A 20,776-nucleotide genomic window follows, 5' to 3' on the forward strand; every position below is an offset into this window, starting at 1 on the left:
TGGGAAATTATTTAATTCTGAAATTTGTTTGTTAATATTTTTAGACTGGAGAACACAACTAAAAAATTATATAAAGATGCTAAGAAATATGAAGATTGCATATTGGGTAATATATATGTTTACATTTATGATATTAAACTGCTTAACCTTCTGACAGATAGGGTATTCCCTTTCTCCTAAATTTTCTTCTTTGTTAATCTGTTGGAAAGTTAAGATCTTTTTGAAATAGTTAAATCTGTCTTAATATGCATAAATTTATTTTAGATGTTAATCGCTCAGAAAAAAAGATGACATCTGATTTATCTAATAGCTTACTGTGTCATGACGAGGCAAAATTGAGGGAACTGGTAGAAGAATGGCATTCATATGTGTCTAAAGCTGGGGTATTTGATGAAGATCTGGTTAGTTATTAATTAACATTTGTATGTTAATTAATGTTTGTATGTTTGTATAACATTTGTTGTTCATCAAACATAAAACACAAAGGACAAACATAACATTGAAACAATAAAAATCACAATTACAAAAATAAAATTTGCTTGTCAGATATTAAACTTGCACTGTTAATTATTGATATAAAATATGATTATTTAGAAATAGAGTTTTTGTTATACAATTTGACTGGTAACCATACTTGATAAAATACATTTTTCAAAAGAGGGGATAATCAGCTGTCCGAGAAGAAAATGCATTAGAAATTTGCTCACTTGAATTAGATTTTACATCTTCTGCTAATTATGGAACTTAAGATGTGCATGAAAAAGAAAATCCTGTTTAAGAACAACTGTTATTTTTTTTTAAAATAGTAAATTTAATTTAGTATTTAACAGAAATTTTTTAAAGCATAATTTATAATTAATAGTTGTAAAAATTTTATTTAATATGTTACATTTCATAAACTTTTAAAATCTTTTTTTTTTCAAAAAAGAAAAAATGCAGCTAATTACAAAAATAGTATAAAGAATATTTAATTTCAATAATTTTAAAAAACAATATAATTTATAGAAGTTGATAAATAGTTTAAAAATGCAGTTTTATCCAGGGTTTCCCTAAAACGATGTCTATCATCTTTTAGGGAAACCCTGAAAGATCAATCAACTCTCACTAAGATCAATCAAGGAGACAAAATATTTGTTGAAAACCAGGCATGATAACGAAATCATTACCTACCAAATCTTTGTGACACCATAAGCAATGAGTGTCTAAAAATGGGAAACATATTAGTTATGTAACTACGCAGATACATATATTCTTTTTTGTGACTGTTTAAGTGGAAAGCCTTTACCTGTGAGTAGAGAATTATGAAGAAGAGAATCTTTGTCAAATTTCATTCCTTGTTCCTGTAATGCTTTTATAATACAGTCAAACCCTGCTATAGTGACGTTCAAGCGACCGAAATTTCGGTTCACTATAACCGTTCAGCAAACAATTTTAACTAATGGTTCCAAACCATTTAATTCCATATTATTACATACTATTTGAAATGAAACCGAAAAATGACTGAAAAATAATCCATATTAGCATAAATGTGTTAACTTCTATTTTTTATAACTCTTCGTCTTGCGTACCAAAAAAAATAGTAATCCTTAGTTGATGAGCAATCCTCAACTTCAGATTTGCAAACACTTCCCGACCCTCCGATAATTTTTTTCTGAATTTATGTTATTCCGGTTTTTAAGCCTGTCTAACCAGACATTCAAGCACATAAAAGTAGTCTCACCAAATAGCCACTCACCAATATAAATTCATTGACTTTGACTTGAAGTATTTGTCCAGATACTGGAAGATTGCAGCTTCTTTGAATGCTGAACCAATTCAATAATGGTATTCAATAGTGAAACAAATAAGAAAAAAATACTTATTGCTACATTCCATGCCATAAAAAGTTTTAAAAATCGATATATGTATTTATTTTGAAGTAGAAATTTCAAAATTGTTATAAAAAAATGAAGAAAATAAACCAGTCGAGATCAGAGAAAAGTTCATAATATCCAACTTCCTCTCTTTTTTTTGGTTCACTACATTCACAGAAAATATCATTATATGTTTGTAGCAAGGCACAGGAGCCAACATTTCAATCACTATATCTGTAAGTTCACTATAGAAGTTTATTTTGATTTTATTTTAAAACTTGAAAATTTTAAGAATCTAAACGTCATGTAACATTAAATTGCCTGTGTGAAAATCTAATTTAATTACTATAGCATTGTTATATATTTTTACAAAAAATATCAATGAACTCTAAATCCTATGCTTAAAAAACAGCAGCTTTTTATTGAATTTGATATGTCTAGTATGTAACAGTAAATTGCAATAATGATTGATCATTTGTAAAGTTAAAATAAAGACTTGACATGATGTGTGGTCTTTTAGATTTAAAATTTGCAGCATTTTGAAATTGAGGTGCTAGTGAAAAATGTATAAGTCTTATTTCTTTTAAATGTTATATTAACTTTCATTTCTATATATTAATTTTACTGTTTTTTTTTTCCTACTTCATAGGTATTACTTACTCGCAAAACAATTGTTGAACCTTTAAAAAAGTAAGATTTTAATTTTCTTATTGAATTCTGATTTATGTTATTTTATCATTTGTATGATTTTTTGCTCATGTATTTAAAAACTTATTAAATTTAGTCATACCATTAACTTGTTACAAAAGAATTGTATGTGATAGTTCGATGATTGTTTGTATAGTTTGCGTCAACATATTTATTTGGACATTTTCTTGCATAAGTTTCGAAAGATATTGACACTGGAGATACTTCTTTTGTTTTTTCACATTTGCATTGGGCATCAAAACAGTGCTCAGTCGATTAGCTCAGGCTAGGTGTAATATAAAGAAAAAAAAATTGCATAACTTTAATCAGTTTTTTGAGGTTTTAATTTTAGAACAATCTGTAGAATTACAAAATTTTATCATGTCTACAAATTTATTTAAAATATATTTAATTTCTAAATTCATGTTCTCTATAAATTACGGCAAAATACTGAAACAGTGCTCCCTAATTTCGGTGAAAATTACCACCATGTAAAGTGGGTGAATAAAGGGTACTGAAGAGAATGCAAAGCGTTGTTTTAAAAAAACAACTATATTTGACTGGGCATATTTAAATATAAGTTACAAAAAAGATAAAAAATAAAGTAAAAAAAATTATATCAAAAAAAGTAAATAGAAATTTTAATTAGTAAATCTAATTTACCTTCTACAGCAATCCTTTATTTTAAAATCTTTGTACAATTGCCACACATGCAAATAGGTGAAAAAATAAAAATTCACCGAGAAAAATAAAAATATGGAGAACAAAATATTTCATAAAAAGAAAGATAATTAAAATATGAATAATATCAGAGTCATCGTTCAAAATAAGGTCAACAAACACTTCATTCAATTGATCAATAATCTAATTGTTTATAAATCCGACATTAACTTTTGCTTGAATTCCTTCTCAGTCAATGCCAAAATGCCTTGAAGTTCTGTGTATTATGGAACCATTTTCCTTATGCCGTCAGATAACTTCCAATTTTTTAGACACCGTGCAGGAATTTATTTTAGCTATCATGCTTGTTGCAAATCTGAATAACGACTAATTCAAACTTCTGTGAACATACAAAATCTTTAGTCTCCACCCCCAAAGTATTCAGATTTTTATTGTCCGTTTAGAACGATTATGAGAAGCGATGACTCCCTTTTACCCCATATCTCTTACATTTTTCTTTTCCTTTTCTATACATATTTTTCTTCCCCATTAGGACAATTCTAAGAGTGATGCCTTCTTCCTTTTATTCAATCCTTCACTTTCAATTCTCTCATCTGCTATTCCACTTAAAAAATATTTCTCTTTCTTGCGGGCTGGCATACGTATCATTCAACATGACCTACATGCAGCTGAGAGGAAATGTTGACCATATGTGTAGAGGATTGCTTTCCTCTTTCTTCCCACAGGACTTTACAAACACTTGCATTTTTGTTAGCAATCTTCTACTCAGTAACTCTTATTGATTAATCTTTTCCCCTTATATTAATTCCTTACCCTAAACATCTGAATAACTATTTTTTCAAAAACATTCTTAAAATAAGAATTTTTAAATTTTGTTTTAAGGGTGGGGGTGCATTTATGATACTGATTGGGAATCAGTATTTGTGTGAAACTACAGGGGATTGTTTTCAGTTAGACAGGTTTTACAGGGGAGTTTGGGTTTTTTATTGGTACTTTACGGTATAAATGAAAATTTAATTTTTGAAATAATAAAGTCTCTCCGCATTTTAAATGTATTTAAAATACTGGAAAATTTTTAATATTGGCACAAAAACTTTATGATTGAAGCTTGAACGTTGAACAGCTTATCATCTTCACAGAAAGTCTAAAGTGTTAGGGTATTTTTTGAGGTAAGAAAACTGGGACGGGCTGGTAGCCTATTAGATGAATGTTTTATTGTTATTGAATTATGATTGTTAGATGAATATTTTATTATCAAATTGTTATTTTAAATGAAATTGCAGTATATTTATTGCAGATTTAATAACTTAAGCTTTATTTTATATGATTAAACTTTAAATTTTTTTTAAAAAAGCTTTTTTTTTTTTTGCATTTTGGTAATCAACCTGAAGATTATTTATTTTATAAAGTTGATAATTTTAAAAGTTTAATAATGTTTTTCTTGCAAAGCAAATAAAAGCTTTGTTATTTTATTATAATTTTATTAGTGTCTCCAATAATATTGTTTCTTTTAGAGCCTATTGAATTAATTAGTAAATTAATAGTTCAACAGTTAGTGTTTTCAAATTATATTTTTTATAAACTTACTCACTCAAATATCAAATGATTCTAAGAAATTTCAAAAGTATTCTTTCTATTTTTTCTGCTTATGTTTGGCCTTACTGTTATTATTCTTTAAAAATTTCTAAATGATTTTTTGGGAAATAATTAATAGTTTGAACATGTAGGTTGCATATTGATTGTAACATAATAAATTGTATTGAAAGGAGAACTTAGAATATAATTTTTATTACTGGTTTAATTTTACTTTTAAACTAATAAGTAATGTGTTGTGATATGTTATGTTTAATCCATAGATTTCAAGGAGCATTTACAGAAACAAGAAGTGCTTTGAAAAAAAGAGAACAAGCAATGCAGGTGATAATTAAATTTTTTTCCCTAAAGAGGAATAAGCTTTTGTTGCAATAGTCTTTTATGTGTATTTGTTATCTAAATTTACTTAAATTTAGTTTTGTATTATTAACTATAGCTAGGCTTGTATACATAACTTTTTATGAGAAAAATCTTAAGATTTATGTCATAAAGGTTGGTTAAAAATAATGTTATTCCTTTATGATTGTTCTATCAATTAAAATTTAATCTTACTTTTTATATTTTAGGAATGTGCAAAAGCAAAAGAAAAAGTTCAAAAACTTCAAGGAAAAGAAAAAACTGGCCAGAATTTGGTTAAACTTGAAGCGGTAACAGTTATTGCAATTAATATTATTGTAATGGTTAGACCTGTGCTAGAAATATGTTGATTTTTTTATAGAAGTTCCAAAAAATTATAAGAATAACCAAAAAATATGAAAAAAGAAATGCAAGTTATGAAAACTTGCAGACATTAGAATAAATGTAGAATGCGGCAAAAATTGCTACATTTATTCTTTCTTATTTTTGAAATTTCTGCTGCTTTTATGGGTTTTTTTTCAAAGAAGTTTTGTCAATTTAGAATTAAATTTTTTGTATTATTTTAGTGTTGCAGACATTAGCACACTTTTTTAGGAAGAAGGTCAATTCCTATGAAATAATCCAAAAAAAGTTATTCTTAACCTTCAAGTTGTTAAAACTATAGCAGCAAAAAAAAAAAAAAAGTAAAAAGGAAATCAAATAAATGAAAATTAATTAAATGAAAATTAATTATTAAAAAGATCTTTAAGATTGATATGATTTCTACAAATCTTAACATCTATGGACTATTCTCCTGAATGTTTGTGTTCTTTGCCTTTGTTTTTCTTACAAAGAATTTTTCTATTTCTTTAAAAAAAATTATTTTATGTCTTCCAGTTATTATTTTTAAAAGCATAAAGTTTATAATATCAAAAATATGACTAGCAGCTTAATGTAAATGTGTAAAATGTCACTTTCTGCCCTTTGTCACCAATTTTTAATTTAATTACAACGCCTGTTAAATATTCAGTGTAATTGTACATATTTTTGTTGCTACATGTTAAAGTTCTTTTGAAATGAATACTATAGTGTCCCTTAGCCTTTTTATATTTTCACAATTCATCAGAAAAAGGCTGGCCTTCCGTTTACTTGTCATTGTTTTCCCTTGCTACAATGTTAAATTATCAAATGGTCACATATTGAATAAAAAAGGGCTGAATAGTTCATAAGATTCCTAATACAAATTGAGGCTTAATAACTAATTTTAAATGATTATTTTTAACCTCTTAAACCTTTTTATGTGTTTTGTATAAATTTATTAGTTTTTTCTGCTATGATGTTACTTTATTTAAAAATGTAGATAACAGTCAATTTGTTGTTTCAGAGAGAAACCTGGCTCTATTTAAAACCATAAAGACCAATTACTTATGAATTGTTAATTATAAGTTGGTTCAGTTTCACTAAATTTTGAACATTAAAAATTTCTTTCAACTTTCCATTTAAATACTTTGTTTACTTTTATCTACTTAGATGTAATAAATGTTAATACAGTGTAAAGTCGCGTATCCGGAATTGGTGGGACTTCCAGAAGTCCGTATAATAGATTTTTCGGTATAATTTACCCCCAAGGTAGGCAAAGCTTAAAATGACCTAATAAACGATCTGAATCTAAGAAGCAAAACATAAATAAACATTATTTTTAAGGGGGATAATGTTTTAGTATTGGAATATCTAATTAATCAAACATAAAATATGTTTCAGAAAAAAATATTATTGCTAAAAATATAAAAAGCGAAAAAATTTGACAGTTATGAAAATATTAAACGGCCATTTTGAACTAGAACGATTCAAGCAGGAAGGGGAAATTCACTTCATTCTGGAACAAAGCTTAAAATGATCTAAATCTAAGAAGCAAAAATAAATAAACATTATTTTTAAGGGGAATAATGTTCTAGTATTAGATAATCCGATCAATCAAATCCAATCAATGAAATATTAGAAGAAAAAAAATTATTGCTTAAAATATAGAAAACTGAAAAAAAAAATGGACAGTTATGAAAATAATAATCCGCCATTTTTAACTAGAAGGATTCAAGCAAGAAAGGGAAATTCCCGTCATTCATTAAGGTGGGTAGGTGGAGGAGAAAAATTCATTTCCTCCTTATTTGTGAAAGAAAATAAGTGTAGAGAGGAGATCATTAAAGTTGAGGGCGGGGAAGTGACAAATTATTGTTTTCTCTTCAATCATTGGCTATCAATCAAGCATAAAAGCGGGGCACGCTGATGGGGTTCTCTTTATTTTTTCTTGTGTGACTGAAAGAATCTGCTAACGAAAGAATGTTACCCCCTTTTTTCCCCCCACCTTCTAAATATTACATGGCCACCTATTCAAATGTTCCATTTTGACTCCCCCTCCATGTTAACACTTGCTGTGTTTACCCTTTTCTTTCAATAAAAAGGTTCCAGGAAATGCCTCTTTTACTAGCCAGCTGCATAGGAAAAGAGAGGGGAGAGGATGCAGTTATGGTCTTTTGAAAACAAATCTCCCTCTTTTTCCTGCATTCCAGAGTAGGAGCGTCGCTAAGGGTCTCTCAATGGTCGAGAAAACGTGTCAAAAGACCATTTTTTTTTAAAGAAAGGGGAAGATGAGATGTTTGTTTATTTTAATTGTTAAAAAGTGTCCGGGAAATCGATCCTTCCGGAAAAGGGACGTCCGGATATGAGACGTTATACTGTAGTTACTTTATATGATAAAATTTTGATGCTTGAATATATCAGAAACCTTTATTTCTATGCAGGCTAAGCAAAATTTAGTGAACTTGGAGGAAGATTTTCAAGCTTTAGATAGAGTTCTAAAATCAGAATTGCCTTTATTATATGAAGGTCGAATAGAATATTTTCAACCTTGTTTGGAAGCATTAATTAAAGCTCAGGTTAGAATATTTCACATTTAAAATAATTTTATGCTTTTTATTACTGAAATGAAAGAAAAAATTGGCTCTTTTCAAGATGTGAATTTCTAAAAAATGTTCATGTATTTATATTTTATAAAAGTCATAAAAATTTCATGACTTTTTATTATATATTTTATGATAAATTTAGAGCTATATCTAGCAATAAATAATAAAGATGATAATAAGAATCTAAAGAAAAAAATATTATGAGTTTGGCAAAAGTTTGGAAAGTGCCAATTGTTTTCTGAGAAGTTTTAATTTTTAAAATTAGTACTGCAATAATAAGAAAATATTGAACTTTTATATATATTTATAAATATAAACCTACTATGAAAGTAAGGAAAATTGTAAAGTTTTTGGTGAAAATATTATATTGTAGGGTTAAAGTCATGTTAAATTTTCAGGAAGAATTTTTCACATTATTCATATAAATTATGCATTTAGTTTTATCAAAACTTGTATTTTCTTCAATTATAAAATTTGTCAACATGCTTTTCTTAATCATTTTTTTGGATAACTATGATGTCAATCACTCTAATGTACTCCAGGAATTTTGCTCTTACTTTGTGTTAGACCTAGTCCAAATCAATATTTGATTTTTGTTTATCACAAAAATAGAGTTCAGTATATTTCAATTCTAGCATTAAATTGTCCAGTTATTCATCCAACCCTTTCTAATTGTTAGTTTGCTTTTAAATTAAGTCAAAAATAGCAAAACAATGCATCATAACATAGCAGCTGGAAATAGAAAAATTCAAATAAAATTACCATAAGTATATATACATTTAAAGATTTAGAATATATTGTGTAAGAATTGTAACAAAAGATTAAGTTCCATTTTATTTAATGAAGTTTTTTTTAATAGGTTTCAATTATATTAATTAAAATACTTTTTTAATATAACATCGCAACTTGCACAAATAAAATGCTTTTCAAATAATGCATTCTTCTTTTTCAGTTTTTAAAAAGGGCAGAAAGTTTATATCAATGGGATAAAAGTAAAGTTGACCTATGAAATTTCTATTTGTTGATGCAGTGAAAAAAATTTTGGGACTTAGTTTTTAGGTCGCAAATCCTACTTGGAGTTTGTGCCATTAAATCTTATATATCATTGGTTTAAAAATATAAAGCATCCAAATCAACTTAGCGATATTTTTATTACCAGTAAAAAGTATTTAAATTTATTTTGATAATTTAATTTATATGATGATAATGTCATCTCAAATATTATCACACATGATGTTGATTTGCAACGCACTTCCCTAACAAACACGACCAAGCTCCCTCTATCAGGGCCCTATCTTTTAACAGTGATTGCAGAATGCAAGATAATTTTGATTCCAGTCAAAGGATATGGTCAATGCCTGTACCTTCTTATTCTGCATATTAGTAATTAGTAAAGCTTTTCAAACTTCAATTCCACAACCAACAAGAGGACTTTCAACCACAGCAGATTTAACTTTTACAATGCTGAGTATATAGGTTGGCTGTTTAGTTGACTTCCATAATTTAACTCACCTCCCCCAGCTCTCCTTCAACGGAGTGAGTAACGCTTTTACCAATCGCACCTTTGGAGCGCTTGTTAATTCAAAAGCTATATTTGCACTTATTTATATCTTGTGTTTTTTGCATAAAAAGTATGTTGATAAAGTCAGTTTAAGGAATTACATACGAAATGTTCAATATCAAAGTAGATCAATATCAAATAATCAAAGTTGAAATGTTACTGAGTCACATAGTCATAGTTACGGAGTCACTAATTATTTGAATATTCTTCCCCTTTATGTTAAATTAATTTTTTTTAAAAAAACAATCTGAAATATATTTTATGTGTAGGAGGAAAATATAGGATTATACATTTGTTTTATCAAAGCATTTTTCCTGACAGAGTCAACTAAACTTTGAATGTTAACTAAATATGATGGTTTCAATCCTGTAATGCATGAAGAAGACATCTTACCTGTACTTCAATCCTTCAAACAAACATATTTAAGCAAGTTTTAGTAAAGTGTGTTTTTATTTAGTTGGCATCAAAAAGATTTTACTTAATAAATCAAAACAAGAAGCATGTAAGGTTCGTAAAACAGTTCTCATTTGAGTTTATTGGAAAAAAATACTTAAAATATTGTAAAATTAGGAAGAAAAAAAAAGCAAATAATGGATTAAGCTGGTTTTTGTCTTTTCCAGCTTTTCTGTTAAGGGACAACTCTACAATGATTATTTTAAAAATTTGCATATTTTCTCAATTAATTTTAGGATTGCATTATCAATGTTCATGGATTTCTTTTAACAATACTCTACAATTTTTTTGAATGAAATTTAAGCTATTTTCTTAACAATCAAAAAAGTGAAACCTTATTTGAACTTTGTAAAGAGAAGTTAAAGTTTGTGTGTACACTTCAACTTTGCAGGGCTATATATAAACTTAGTTTTTGTGAAATTCTAAATGATGTTTAATTGTGGGAATGGTTTCTTTGTTAGCAATTTTGCATTGTAATTTATTTCATATAATGCTTTAACTAAAGATTTTCGCTTATTATTTTATTACTTGACAACTATAGTTTTCTTTTACTTTTTAGGTCGAACACAGTGGTAATTCTGCAAAATTGTTTACTGAAACCATTCCAAGTTTAAAAGATTTTAACTATTCTGAAATGGAGCTGAGACAAGTGCAAAATCAAAGATTTTCTTTGATTCATTCATTATCAATTGTTGGCGATAATTAATATCATTTAATTTGTATGTGTGTTAAAAATAAATATTTTTATTTGTAAGGCATAAATATTTTTATTTATTTCTAACCATAAAAATCGTGTATTTTAAATGAAGTACAAATATCTAAATTTAATTTCATATCATGATGATGTTTTATATGCACCCATTATTAAAAGTTTGCTTTATAGCTGATCTAAACTAGCATCCAAGTAACAAGTATTCAGTTGTCTTTTTTCTAAAAGTATTTTTAACAGGCATAAACTTAATGAACACAAACTAAAAAAAAAAAAAAAAAAAGCTGCGAATATTTAAAACCTTTTTTTCTCTGAGTACTTTCTTACAAATGTTATTTGACAGTGATTTTCTTCATGAGCTTATATATTTATTTAATATTCCACTGTTTTCTTTCATCATTTTATAAATTTTACAAAATTTCCCTTTTGTATTAACAAGAGATAAACAACCTAAAGATCAATAATTTTTAAGGCTTCCATCCATTCTTCATAAATTTTTGTTTCAAATCTATAAATAATTGAAATTTTTTTTACCAATGTAATTGACTTGCATTATGATCAACTTAATCATTGCATTATGATCAACTAGAATCATTAATCAAATTTTTTTTAAAAATATTTCATATTTTATTAATTAACATCATTAATAATAACATATTATTTCTAAATATGTATCTTAAGCTTTTTTTATTAAATATGTCAATATTAAATATATTAATATAAAATATATTGACATAAAATATATTAATTTAACATATTAATTATGATATTTAATAGATAATTTTGATAATAAATATTTTTAGTTATAAATATCAGATGATTAACTTAAAACTCTGTGTATCTTACATGATTTAAATTCATTTATTAAGTATCAAAATATATCTCTAGTTTAAATAGTCTGTTTTTTCTATTCTTATTATTTTTTGTAGTATTTTTTCTTTTCATTATTGTGTGTTCTAGGCTGTTATGTTTGTTTTTCCCAAGTGGTTTTTTTTCCTTGGGAAAACTTTTAATTGAATGTTTTGAAGTGCATAATTTTTTTCAAAAGCTTTCCTAAAAGAAAAAAGTGGGTTGTGTAGTGGGATTTGACATAACAAAGTGATCAAAATATGTTAAATATTAGAACTAAAAAATGTTAAATTGTTTTATTATACATCAAAACAAATATAGTACAAATAATAAATGTCTTAAAAGATTCAAGTTAGAACTTGCCAAAACCATGAAAAAATTACATTGCACCTGTTCCAGATCAAACTGCTTTTTTCCTAAATGTATGTACATAATTTGATCATAGTTTTTGTACTTTTTGTAATAATTTTCTAAAATTGAGTACTCTTTTCTGTAACATCTTCCAGAATTTAATCTGTTTTGGCAAGTTCCACTTCAACAATCTGAACATGATTAATCACAACAAAGTTATATCTATCAGATTCTGTCAAACTTTAATTTTGTTACAAATCTAAAATGTGACTTATTAAAAATCTGTGTCAAAGATTCTCTTGATTGATATGTTAATTCTGTGATGGCTGGATTAAGTTCTTAAAATCTATGCCTTGAAACCTACGATTTTTGTATGATAACTAAACTTATTGAATAGATAACATTTTCAAATCCTTTGTACTCCCCTGAATTACAAACATCAATAACTTTTTGTAGGCAAACTTTTTCAGGTTATTTTACATTAAAGGATTTTTCCTACCACCACAGAATTTTTAACGAATTAAATTTGATTATTTACAATGAAATTTCAACAATATTTCTAAATTCTTATCAGTCTTATATTATAAATAGGTACAAAAAATACGATTCTGTACAGTTGACGAAACAGAACAACTTGTATGAAATCACAGTCGAAAGGCAACTTCTTTTGTTGAGAAGTGAATTATATTTCAAAACAGCTTGAGAAAGATGATTATTTACTCTAAGCCAAATCCTTCTGCATTTGATATGGCTATTGTTAATTTTTCTCTCAAAATATCTCTATTTTTATATCGTGGAAGGACCAATTGGTTGAAACATGTATGGGAAATTGGTAACCTAAATGAAAAAAAAAATTGTATATGATAGTGTTTTCTAGGGAGCGCTGCAAGTTCTTGACTGCCTATACTTCCAAGTTATTGTTTTTTAACGTGTTTTGAAGCCATTTGGCTCACAATTTGATCATTGTATTTGGAGACTCTCTTGAGTAGTATTTCTTGTATACGTGTATTTGTTACTTGATTTATTATTTGTGGTTAAAAAAGAATTTTTATTTGAAGACGTGAGAATTGTTGTTAGAAAAAAGAATCATTATAAAACACTTACTTTGTTAACAATATACAGACTTCAAAATTTAAACCTAAATGATAATTTGTAAAATGAACTTAATCTCACTGCTCGAACAATATGCTGACACTAACATATGATGGTGCATGGCTTATACTAGGAATAAACAAGTAATAAGAGGTCTAATTAGAATTGTCAAAAAAGTGAGTTCTTTTTAAATTTAGCTACCATATCACCTTTTTAACAATACATCTCTAAATAATTAAAACAAATTTTCACTTCAAACTCACTAGAATTACTATAGATCATTAATATCTTATGAAATATAGCAGATTTTATGTAAGAAATTTCATTATTTATTTCTTAAACAAAATGATCTGTTTGAAAATATTGCATTGCAGAATGAGCTGTAGTAAGCAGCTGTATACTTTCTAACTGGAAGTGGAGCAGGTCAAGAGTTTGAAATTGTTGTTGTTTACATTTATATAGAAAACACCTTCTATATTATTATTTTTGATTTATAATAATAAAAAACACACTCATGTCCTGGTAATCAGTGTTCTACAATCAGTGAAGTTAAAATAATATGTATGGAAAGGACATTCGCAAACAACTCAAATGTTTTCAAAGCTGTAATGAAATATAAAATTACGAGAGTTGTTCTTTGTGAGGAAATTAAATTTAATTAAAGGCAAAGTTTTAAAATCTCATATAGTAAAAATTTATTAAAAACCTATATGTGTTTCAATGTCACAATTTTACATCTTTATCAGTAACTTAATAGATATGGATGGTAGAAGATGATAGAGACGATTAAAATTTGGCAGAAGTTACATCATACTTAAAGAAATAAATATACAGTTAAAAGAGCCCAAAAAATTTATGACTTTAATTTGTAATATTATTTATCTTTTGGCTCTTTTAACTGTATATTTATCTCTTTTTGTATGACGTACCTCTGTCAAATTTTAAACATCTCTGTTTTTACCACTGTTCTTTTATGCTACTGATAAAAATGTACAATTGGGACATTAAAACACATACAGGGTCTTAATAAATTTTCAATGTATTTGAGAATTTTCAGTGTTTTTTATTGAAAATGTAATAAAAGAGTTTGTTATAATTTTAAAAAATTGGTTAAAGTTTGACTATTTTGAATATATAATAAATTCCAGATTTTTTAAAATATATTCTAGAAAGATATTGTTATGTAATGAAAACATTTGTAGCATTAGTGTAATGGTTTAAAAATATATTTAATGCTTCGATTATTATAATTTAGAAAAATTAGTGTAGTTTTTTAGAAATTCATTTGGGTCTTTTATTTTTTGTTAGGTTCGCACATAACATAATTTTTTTTTTTGTTACTCTAAATTATCTCATAGACTGTCCAATTAAAAGAATACTCTGAGAGTAATAAAGCAAATTGTAATACGAACACATAACTCTAATTGATAGCAAAAAATAATTTTTTTGTCGAATGCATATATTTATATTTAAAAAGTTTTAGTACTAACTCTGAACTCTAAATTTGCCTAAGAGCAATTCATTGTCAGTAAGTAATTAATGTCATTTTAAAAAATCAAAAATATTTCGTATTTAAAATGATTTACTACCATCAATAGGCTTAGAATGCCTTCAGTTCATCAATTGAAAAGAAGAAGAAAATATTATTGGTTTCACAAAATCCCGTTTCAGGGTTCTTTTTGTCAAATGTAACGTTGCTGTTAAATTGATGGTAAAAACTTTGACTTAGGCTCTATATTAGAATTTTTTTTCTTATTCATGAATGGCAACAAAGTTACTTGATGAAGTCTAGAAGTTACCTGAATAGAAGCAAATTCTACTTAAGGGAAATTTAGAATTTCTTATTGGGAGATCCTGAATTTAAAAGTTTGAATCTGTATCCTTTTCTGGAGCAGGAAATAAATCATGAAGTGTTTATTGTCGTTGCTATGAAGGTTCACATCTCCGAGGGTCTAATGAGAGCAGAGCTTTCTTTCGTGGCATTAACTTTGGTCGTCAGGAGTTCAAACCTAGAACTAACCTTTGCAGAAATAAAGATGGAGATATTTTAAGCGATAAAACCGACATTCTCAATAGATGGAATGAACACTTCGACAACCTACTTAATGTAGAGTGCGTTCAGACAGAGTCCTGTTCACCAAACGTTAACCAAGAGTGTATTGCACCTCTTTCAATGATTGAGGTTGAAGAAGCAGTTCAAAAACTTAAGAACAACAAGGCTCCTGGCCCAGATTTGATATCACCAGAATTCATCAAAAACTCAGGACCAGGTGGGTTAAAGGCCATACATAATATTCTAACATCAGTATGGGAAAAAGAGATACTCCCGGAAGAATGGAAACACAGCACTGTTTGTCTTATACACAAAAAAAGGAGACATTCTTGAATGTTCAAACTACCGGGGTATCAGCATGCTCTGCACTGCATATAAAGTCTTTTCAAAAATTCTATATCACAGACTTAGCCCCTATGTAGAAAACATCATTGGTGAATACCAGTGCGGTTTTAGGAAGGGCAGGTCTACAACTGACCAAATATTTTGCATAAGACAGATTCTGGAAAAGACCAGGGAATTTGGAATTGGTACCCACCACCTATTTGTAGATTTCAAAACTGCTTACGACAGTGTAAACCGGAAGCGACTCATTGAAGTTATGCGAGAATTCAATATCCCGGACAAGCTTGTACGACTCACACTGTGTAAGACCATGCAGAAAGTTAAAATCCAAAATGACTTCTCGGAACCAATGGAGGTAAAAAATGTTGTAAGGCAAGGCGATGCTTTGGCATGCCTACTCTTCAATTTGGCATTAGAAAAAATTATCAGAGATTCAGGAATCAATACCAGAGGACATATCTTTCATAAGTCTGTCCAAATTTTCGCTTTTGCCGATGACGTTGACATCATAGCGCGAACACAATCTGATTTAAAACAAGCTTTTCTATCCATGGAAAAAGAGGCAGAAAAAATGCATCTCACTATTAACCAGGAGAAAACCAAGTATATGCAATGCACCAAAATAACTGATTCTACAACTCACTTGCAAATTGGTGAATACAAGTTTGAAAAAGTAAACAGTTTTGTTTATCTTGGTTCTGAAGTCAACGTTAATGGCAATATCGCACCCGAAATACAAAGAAGAATCAATAAATAGTGCAAGTCAATGTTTTTATGGATTAAAAAAATATTTAAAATCAAACCTACTGAAAAGAGATACTAAACTGTTAATTTATAAATGCTTAATCAGACCTATCCTAACATATGCCTCAGAAACTTGGACAACAACACAGAAAGATGAGAATTCCTTGGGAATCTTCGAACGCCGGATCCTAAGATCCATTTTTGGGGGCAAACAAGTTGATGGTACTTGGTACAGACGTTCAAACTCAGAACTCTATCGGGCCCTTAGAGAGCCTGATGTTGTCAAGTATGTAAAAATTCAAAGAATTAAATGGGCTGGTCACATCATTCGAATGAACAGAGAGCGTTCGACAAACATAATCTTTTCGGCTCAGCCCATCGGATCAAGGCCCAGAGGTCGACCAAAACTGAGATGGGCCGACTGCGTGGAAAGAGACATTTCAGTCTTAAACGTCTCAAACTGGAAGACAACTGCCAGGCAGAAGCAGGCCTGGAGGAAGTTGATTGAGAAGGCCAGGGCCCACCCGGGGCTGTCGTGCCATTGAGGAAGGATGAAGGTTAGTTCACATTGTTTGATTTGATAAAATCAACAAAATTTGTTACGTTTTAACTGGGTAAAAAATTAACAACTGAAAACACGAATAACAGATTTTGTTTTGTTCGTAATAAGACTTATTGAATAACTTCTCTATAGCATTTCAAATATTGTTAGACTGGTATAGCTGGATAAAAATAAATATACTTACATATCTGTATTGTGGTTCAAGGCTGATATTTTAAAAGCCATTTCTCCCATTCCTCCTACAGGTACTCTATCACTTCCTGTAGTGAATCTCAAGAATTGTTTTTGAAGATCAGGGCTGTAACTTTTTAAAATTTCCCAGAACTCTCTAAAAGAATTATACGAAGAAATTTTTACTAAATTGGGACACTGGGATAAAATGCTCAGAAAAAAATAATCAAAAAATTTCCAAGTGAATCACATTTTTTCCATTGACTTATTAACCGCTTCCCATACCAATTTTTTTGAAAAAAAGTGCAAAAAATCAACAGATTTTTAGTTCATTAATAAATACAAGGAATTAAAACAAAGCGCAAGTTTTAAGTAAAAATTTTATTTTTTTTTTATGTTTAAAAAGCATTTAATTTATCACTATTCTTCTATCCCGAGTTATCTCAAGTAAATGAAAAAAAAATTAAATATTAGCCTTTGTATGATAATTTTTAAAACAAGGGACATACGAAACCCCCCATGTAAATTCAGCAACCATCGTATATACAATAGCATAAAACACGTGTGCACAATCCTAACTCCCAAACAAAGCTTGGCCAATTTCCAATCGCAGCAGATTATTATTTATTTATTTTTGCTTTCGGCTGAGTAAAAACATAATAAAACAAAACGTAGAGACAAATTCTGCTACTCCCGAATTTTCTCGGGATAATAAATATTTGCAATAATACATAGCCGAGTTAACTCGGGTTAATCAGAGATCTTACATACAATGATCTCCATTTGAGTATTACATACTTAACCTGCTCTTGTGTTTGCATAACATTTTTGTAATCATAGATTCAACCACATTCTGGCTAGCTAGAGTGATCGACTTGACAATATGCTTAATTTAACGAACCTTTTTAAAACCATTGTTATTGCTAGCATTCATCCCCTTCTCAAATTTTAAATTGCTGATATTAATGCGTAAAAACAAATTTTAAATAATTGATTCTTAAGTTTAGTTATCTCAATACTAAATAATTCGAAAATTGTTCTGCTGTGTTTAGCTAGTTAAGTCACCCTTAGTTAGTTGAAAACCCATACTTAATTATTGGCTCTTCTTCATGAAAACCATCATAAACTGTCACTTTACGAAGTTCATCCATATCAAGTGTTGGACATCCACATACAAGCATTTCAACTTCTTCTGGTCTCAGCATCTAAAAATAAACAAAAAATGAAATGTCTGACAACCAATTGGCTAATAACTTTTTTTTTAAAGAAATGTTATTTTAGAGTTAATTTTTTTTATTTAATTTTGCTATGTATTTACACTTACATTACATTATTATGCTTTTATTATTAATAAAGATTGTTTTTAAGTTGACGAGAATGTGTTCAGATTTTTTTAAATTTGTTTTTATATAAGTTATTAGATGATCTGATACATTAAAAATATAGATTCTTTAAAAATTTATAAATAACTATGTACGTATGAAAGTATATACGTAAATATTATTTTACCGAGTTATTCTTTTTTATATTTTGCTGAGTATTTACACTTGCATTGCATTATTATGCTTTTATTATTATTTAAGATTGTTTTTAAGTTGATGAGAATGTGTTCAGATTTTTTTTTAATTTGTTTTTATGCAAGTTATTAGATGATCTGAAACATTAAAAATATAGATTGTTTAAAAATTAATAAATAACTATGTATATATGATCTAACAGAATTGAGCTAAATTTAATTGAATGTTTAAAAAGTAATTAAAAACATTATTTTATTTACCATGTTTATCATTACCTCATTTACCATTTTAAAACGAGTTTCTTTTTTTTTTCTTCCCATTTTTCAACAGAATTTAAGTTTGTGCTGTGCAATTGGAAAGTAATATTAGTTTATATAAGAATATTTCAGTGCTACATTTTTTATCAATTAGCCAAATAAATATAATTTTTAATGAATAAGCAAAAAATCTTTTTGGTTTTCTTAGCATTTAAAAAGTTAATGTAAATAGTAACTTGAAAAATTTCATTATCTTTAAAAACCTAAATTTTGTGAATTTTATCTCTAAAGTCTTGACTGAATTTTTTTTAATCTTATGGATGAGGCGTTTTTTAATAATTAAAAGATCCCCCAATTGCTGTATTTTTTTATTTATTTTCAAATCATTATTTGTTGCTAAAATAATTTGTAATTCATATTCGCAATTAAAAGCGTCCAGTGTTTTTAATTTACACAAAAAACTTTTTTTATTCAAAACTCACTTAAAAAAGAACAGTCTACGTTGTTTAAAAGCAATTCCTCATGAGATTAGTAAGATGGGTGGTCAACCAGGAAGAAAAAATTTAGTATCCTTTAGAAAAACGGAAAATTTTATAAAATTCATCTCAGTTACCTGACAGTGGTTAATCTGATAAAATTTCCCTAAACACTGGAGACTGTTTCCATGTTCGATAATAAATATTCAAGATGTCCAGATCCCCCCCCCCCCGAATAGGTATGTAATAGATTAAAATGCTAAATAGAAGGAAAAAAAATAGAAAATTAAAAATCCAGTATTCTGTTTTGGAAATTTTAATTTTTATTGCTTGTTTCGAATTTCATAGAAGTGGGTAACCTTTATGCGTGTTTTGTATTTTTTACCATTTGTGTTATGCAATGTTGCAAATAAAAGGAAAGAAGAGTAAGAGCTGATGGTTCAAGATTATTAAAAAAGAGCGCTACTCAAAAGAACAAAGCGCTTTTATTGTTGAGCATTGTTTCCTTATAAAATTTTTTGGTCGTATAATTCCTCGCTATTCGAATTGGCCGCCCAAATCATGCGATTTAATACGATTGTGTGTTTTCCCTTCTCCCTCGGCTTATGTCAACTCGCTCACGGTCATCGACACCTTGAATGATGAAATGGTTGCATATCAACGAAACTCAGCCCCATCTATGCAAAATAATTTGAACATTTCAACAAAAGAATGCCCACGTGACAGTAAACACCTGGATCTAAGACTCACTTGCATGGTATGCTGTACTTGCATACTTTGTGAATCCATAAAAAATTTTGCATTTTAATTAGCGCATATGTATGTATGTATAGCATAATAAGTAAATACAAAAAGGACAACAAAAAACGAAGAAAATTAAGAAAAGCAATAAGTTTTATTTACTGCGCATAAGCTGCAAGTAAATAGAATAAATGAGCTCACATGACTATATCCGCAAATTCATTGCGCACATCCATTTTCGGGTCCATCCTTGGTGACTAACAAATCAAGCGCACTTCAGTACTGCACTAAGAACGCACTATAAAACAAAACACCTCTATTTACGCTTTTACCTCAATTTGCGCTTCTGTTTTCATATTTTGTAATCTGGCAATCTTCTTACGAAAATATTTTAAATCATTATTGAAAAATGTTCATTTGAATTCGCTACTCGCTTTATAGATTTTTTGTTGTGTTTTATTCTGTTTTTTCTTTACATTTTATTTTCTGTCTTTACGTGATATTTTTGCTTAATATGTTCTATTTTTTGTTGTAAAATTTTTTTTAGAACTCCTTACACTATGGTATTGATATATTTTGCTTTGGCTATATTGATACAATATTAGACAGCACTCCTTTTTGAGAATATAATCCTGAAAAGATTCTATTTTCCGGATTCTTAATATTTTCTGTCATTTTTTCCATGTTTTCTCTACATTTTGAACATCAAGAATTTTATTACTTCAGGAATGTTTGCTAAAAACAATAAATTACAGATAGTAGTCGTGCATGTAATTAGAAAAAAA

General features: G+C 28.1%; 2 protein-coding genes across 6 annotated transcripts in view; one reads left to right on the forward strand and one right to left on the reverse strand.

Annotated features, from left to right (window-relative positions):
• The window catches only part of LOC107454854 (bridging integrator 3), a 31,026-nt gene extending 20,148 nt beyond the window's left edge, over nucleotides 1-10,878 (forward strand). For all 3 annotated transcript variants that reach the window (XM_087156214.1, XM_087156213.1, XM_087156215.1), the window contains 7 exons: nucleotides 45-106; nucleotides 265-401; nucleotides 2,503-2,543; nucleotides 5,078-5,138; nucleotides 5,381-5,461; nucleotides 7,949-8,083; nucleotides 10,684-10,878. In XM_087156214.1, the coding sequence (XP_087012340.1) occupies nucleotides 45-106; nucleotides 265-401; nucleotides 2,503-2,543; nucleotides 5,078-5,138; nucleotides 5,381-5,461; nucleotides 7,949-8,083; nucleotides 10,684-10,830 (664 nt within the window). In that variant the 3' untranslated portion in view covers nucleotides 10,831-10,878. The remainder of the gene's footprint in view (nucleotides 1-44; nucleotides 107-264; nucleotides 402-2,502; nucleotides 2,544-5,077; nucleotides 5,139-5,380; nucleotides 5,462-7,948; nucleotides 8,084-10,683) is intronic.
• Nucleotides 10,879-11,959: 1,081 nt separating this feature from the next.
• LOC107454849 (putative E3 ubiquitin-protein ligase HECTD2) overlaps nucleotides 11,960-20,776 on the reverse strand; it is a 70,423-nt gene continuing 61,606 nt past the window's right edge. For all 3 annotated transcript variants that reach the window (XM_087156210.1, XM_087156211.1, XM_087156212.1), the window contains 3 exons: nucleotides 18,090-18,205; nucleotides 17,014-17,157; nucleotides 11,960-12,870 (listed from right to left, as the gene is read on the reverse strand). In XM_087156210.1, the coding sequence (XP_087012336.1) occupies nucleotides 12,750-12,870; nucleotides 17,014-17,157; nucleotides 18,090-18,205 (381 nt within the window). In that variant the 3' untranslated portion in view covers nucleotides 11,960-12,749. The remainder of the gene's footprint in view (nucleotides 12,871-17,013; nucleotides 17,158-18,089; nucleotides 18,206-20,776) is intronic.

Source organism: Parasteatoda tepidariorum, chromosome 12 (genome assembly GCF_982258835.1).
Source record: "Parasteatoda tepidariorum strain Cologne lab strain chromosome 12, Ptep-v5.0, whole genome shotgun sequence".
Taxonomy (NCBI): Eukaryota; Metazoa; Arthropoda; class Arachnida; order Araneae; family Theridiidae; genus Parasteatoda; species Parasteatoda tepidariorum.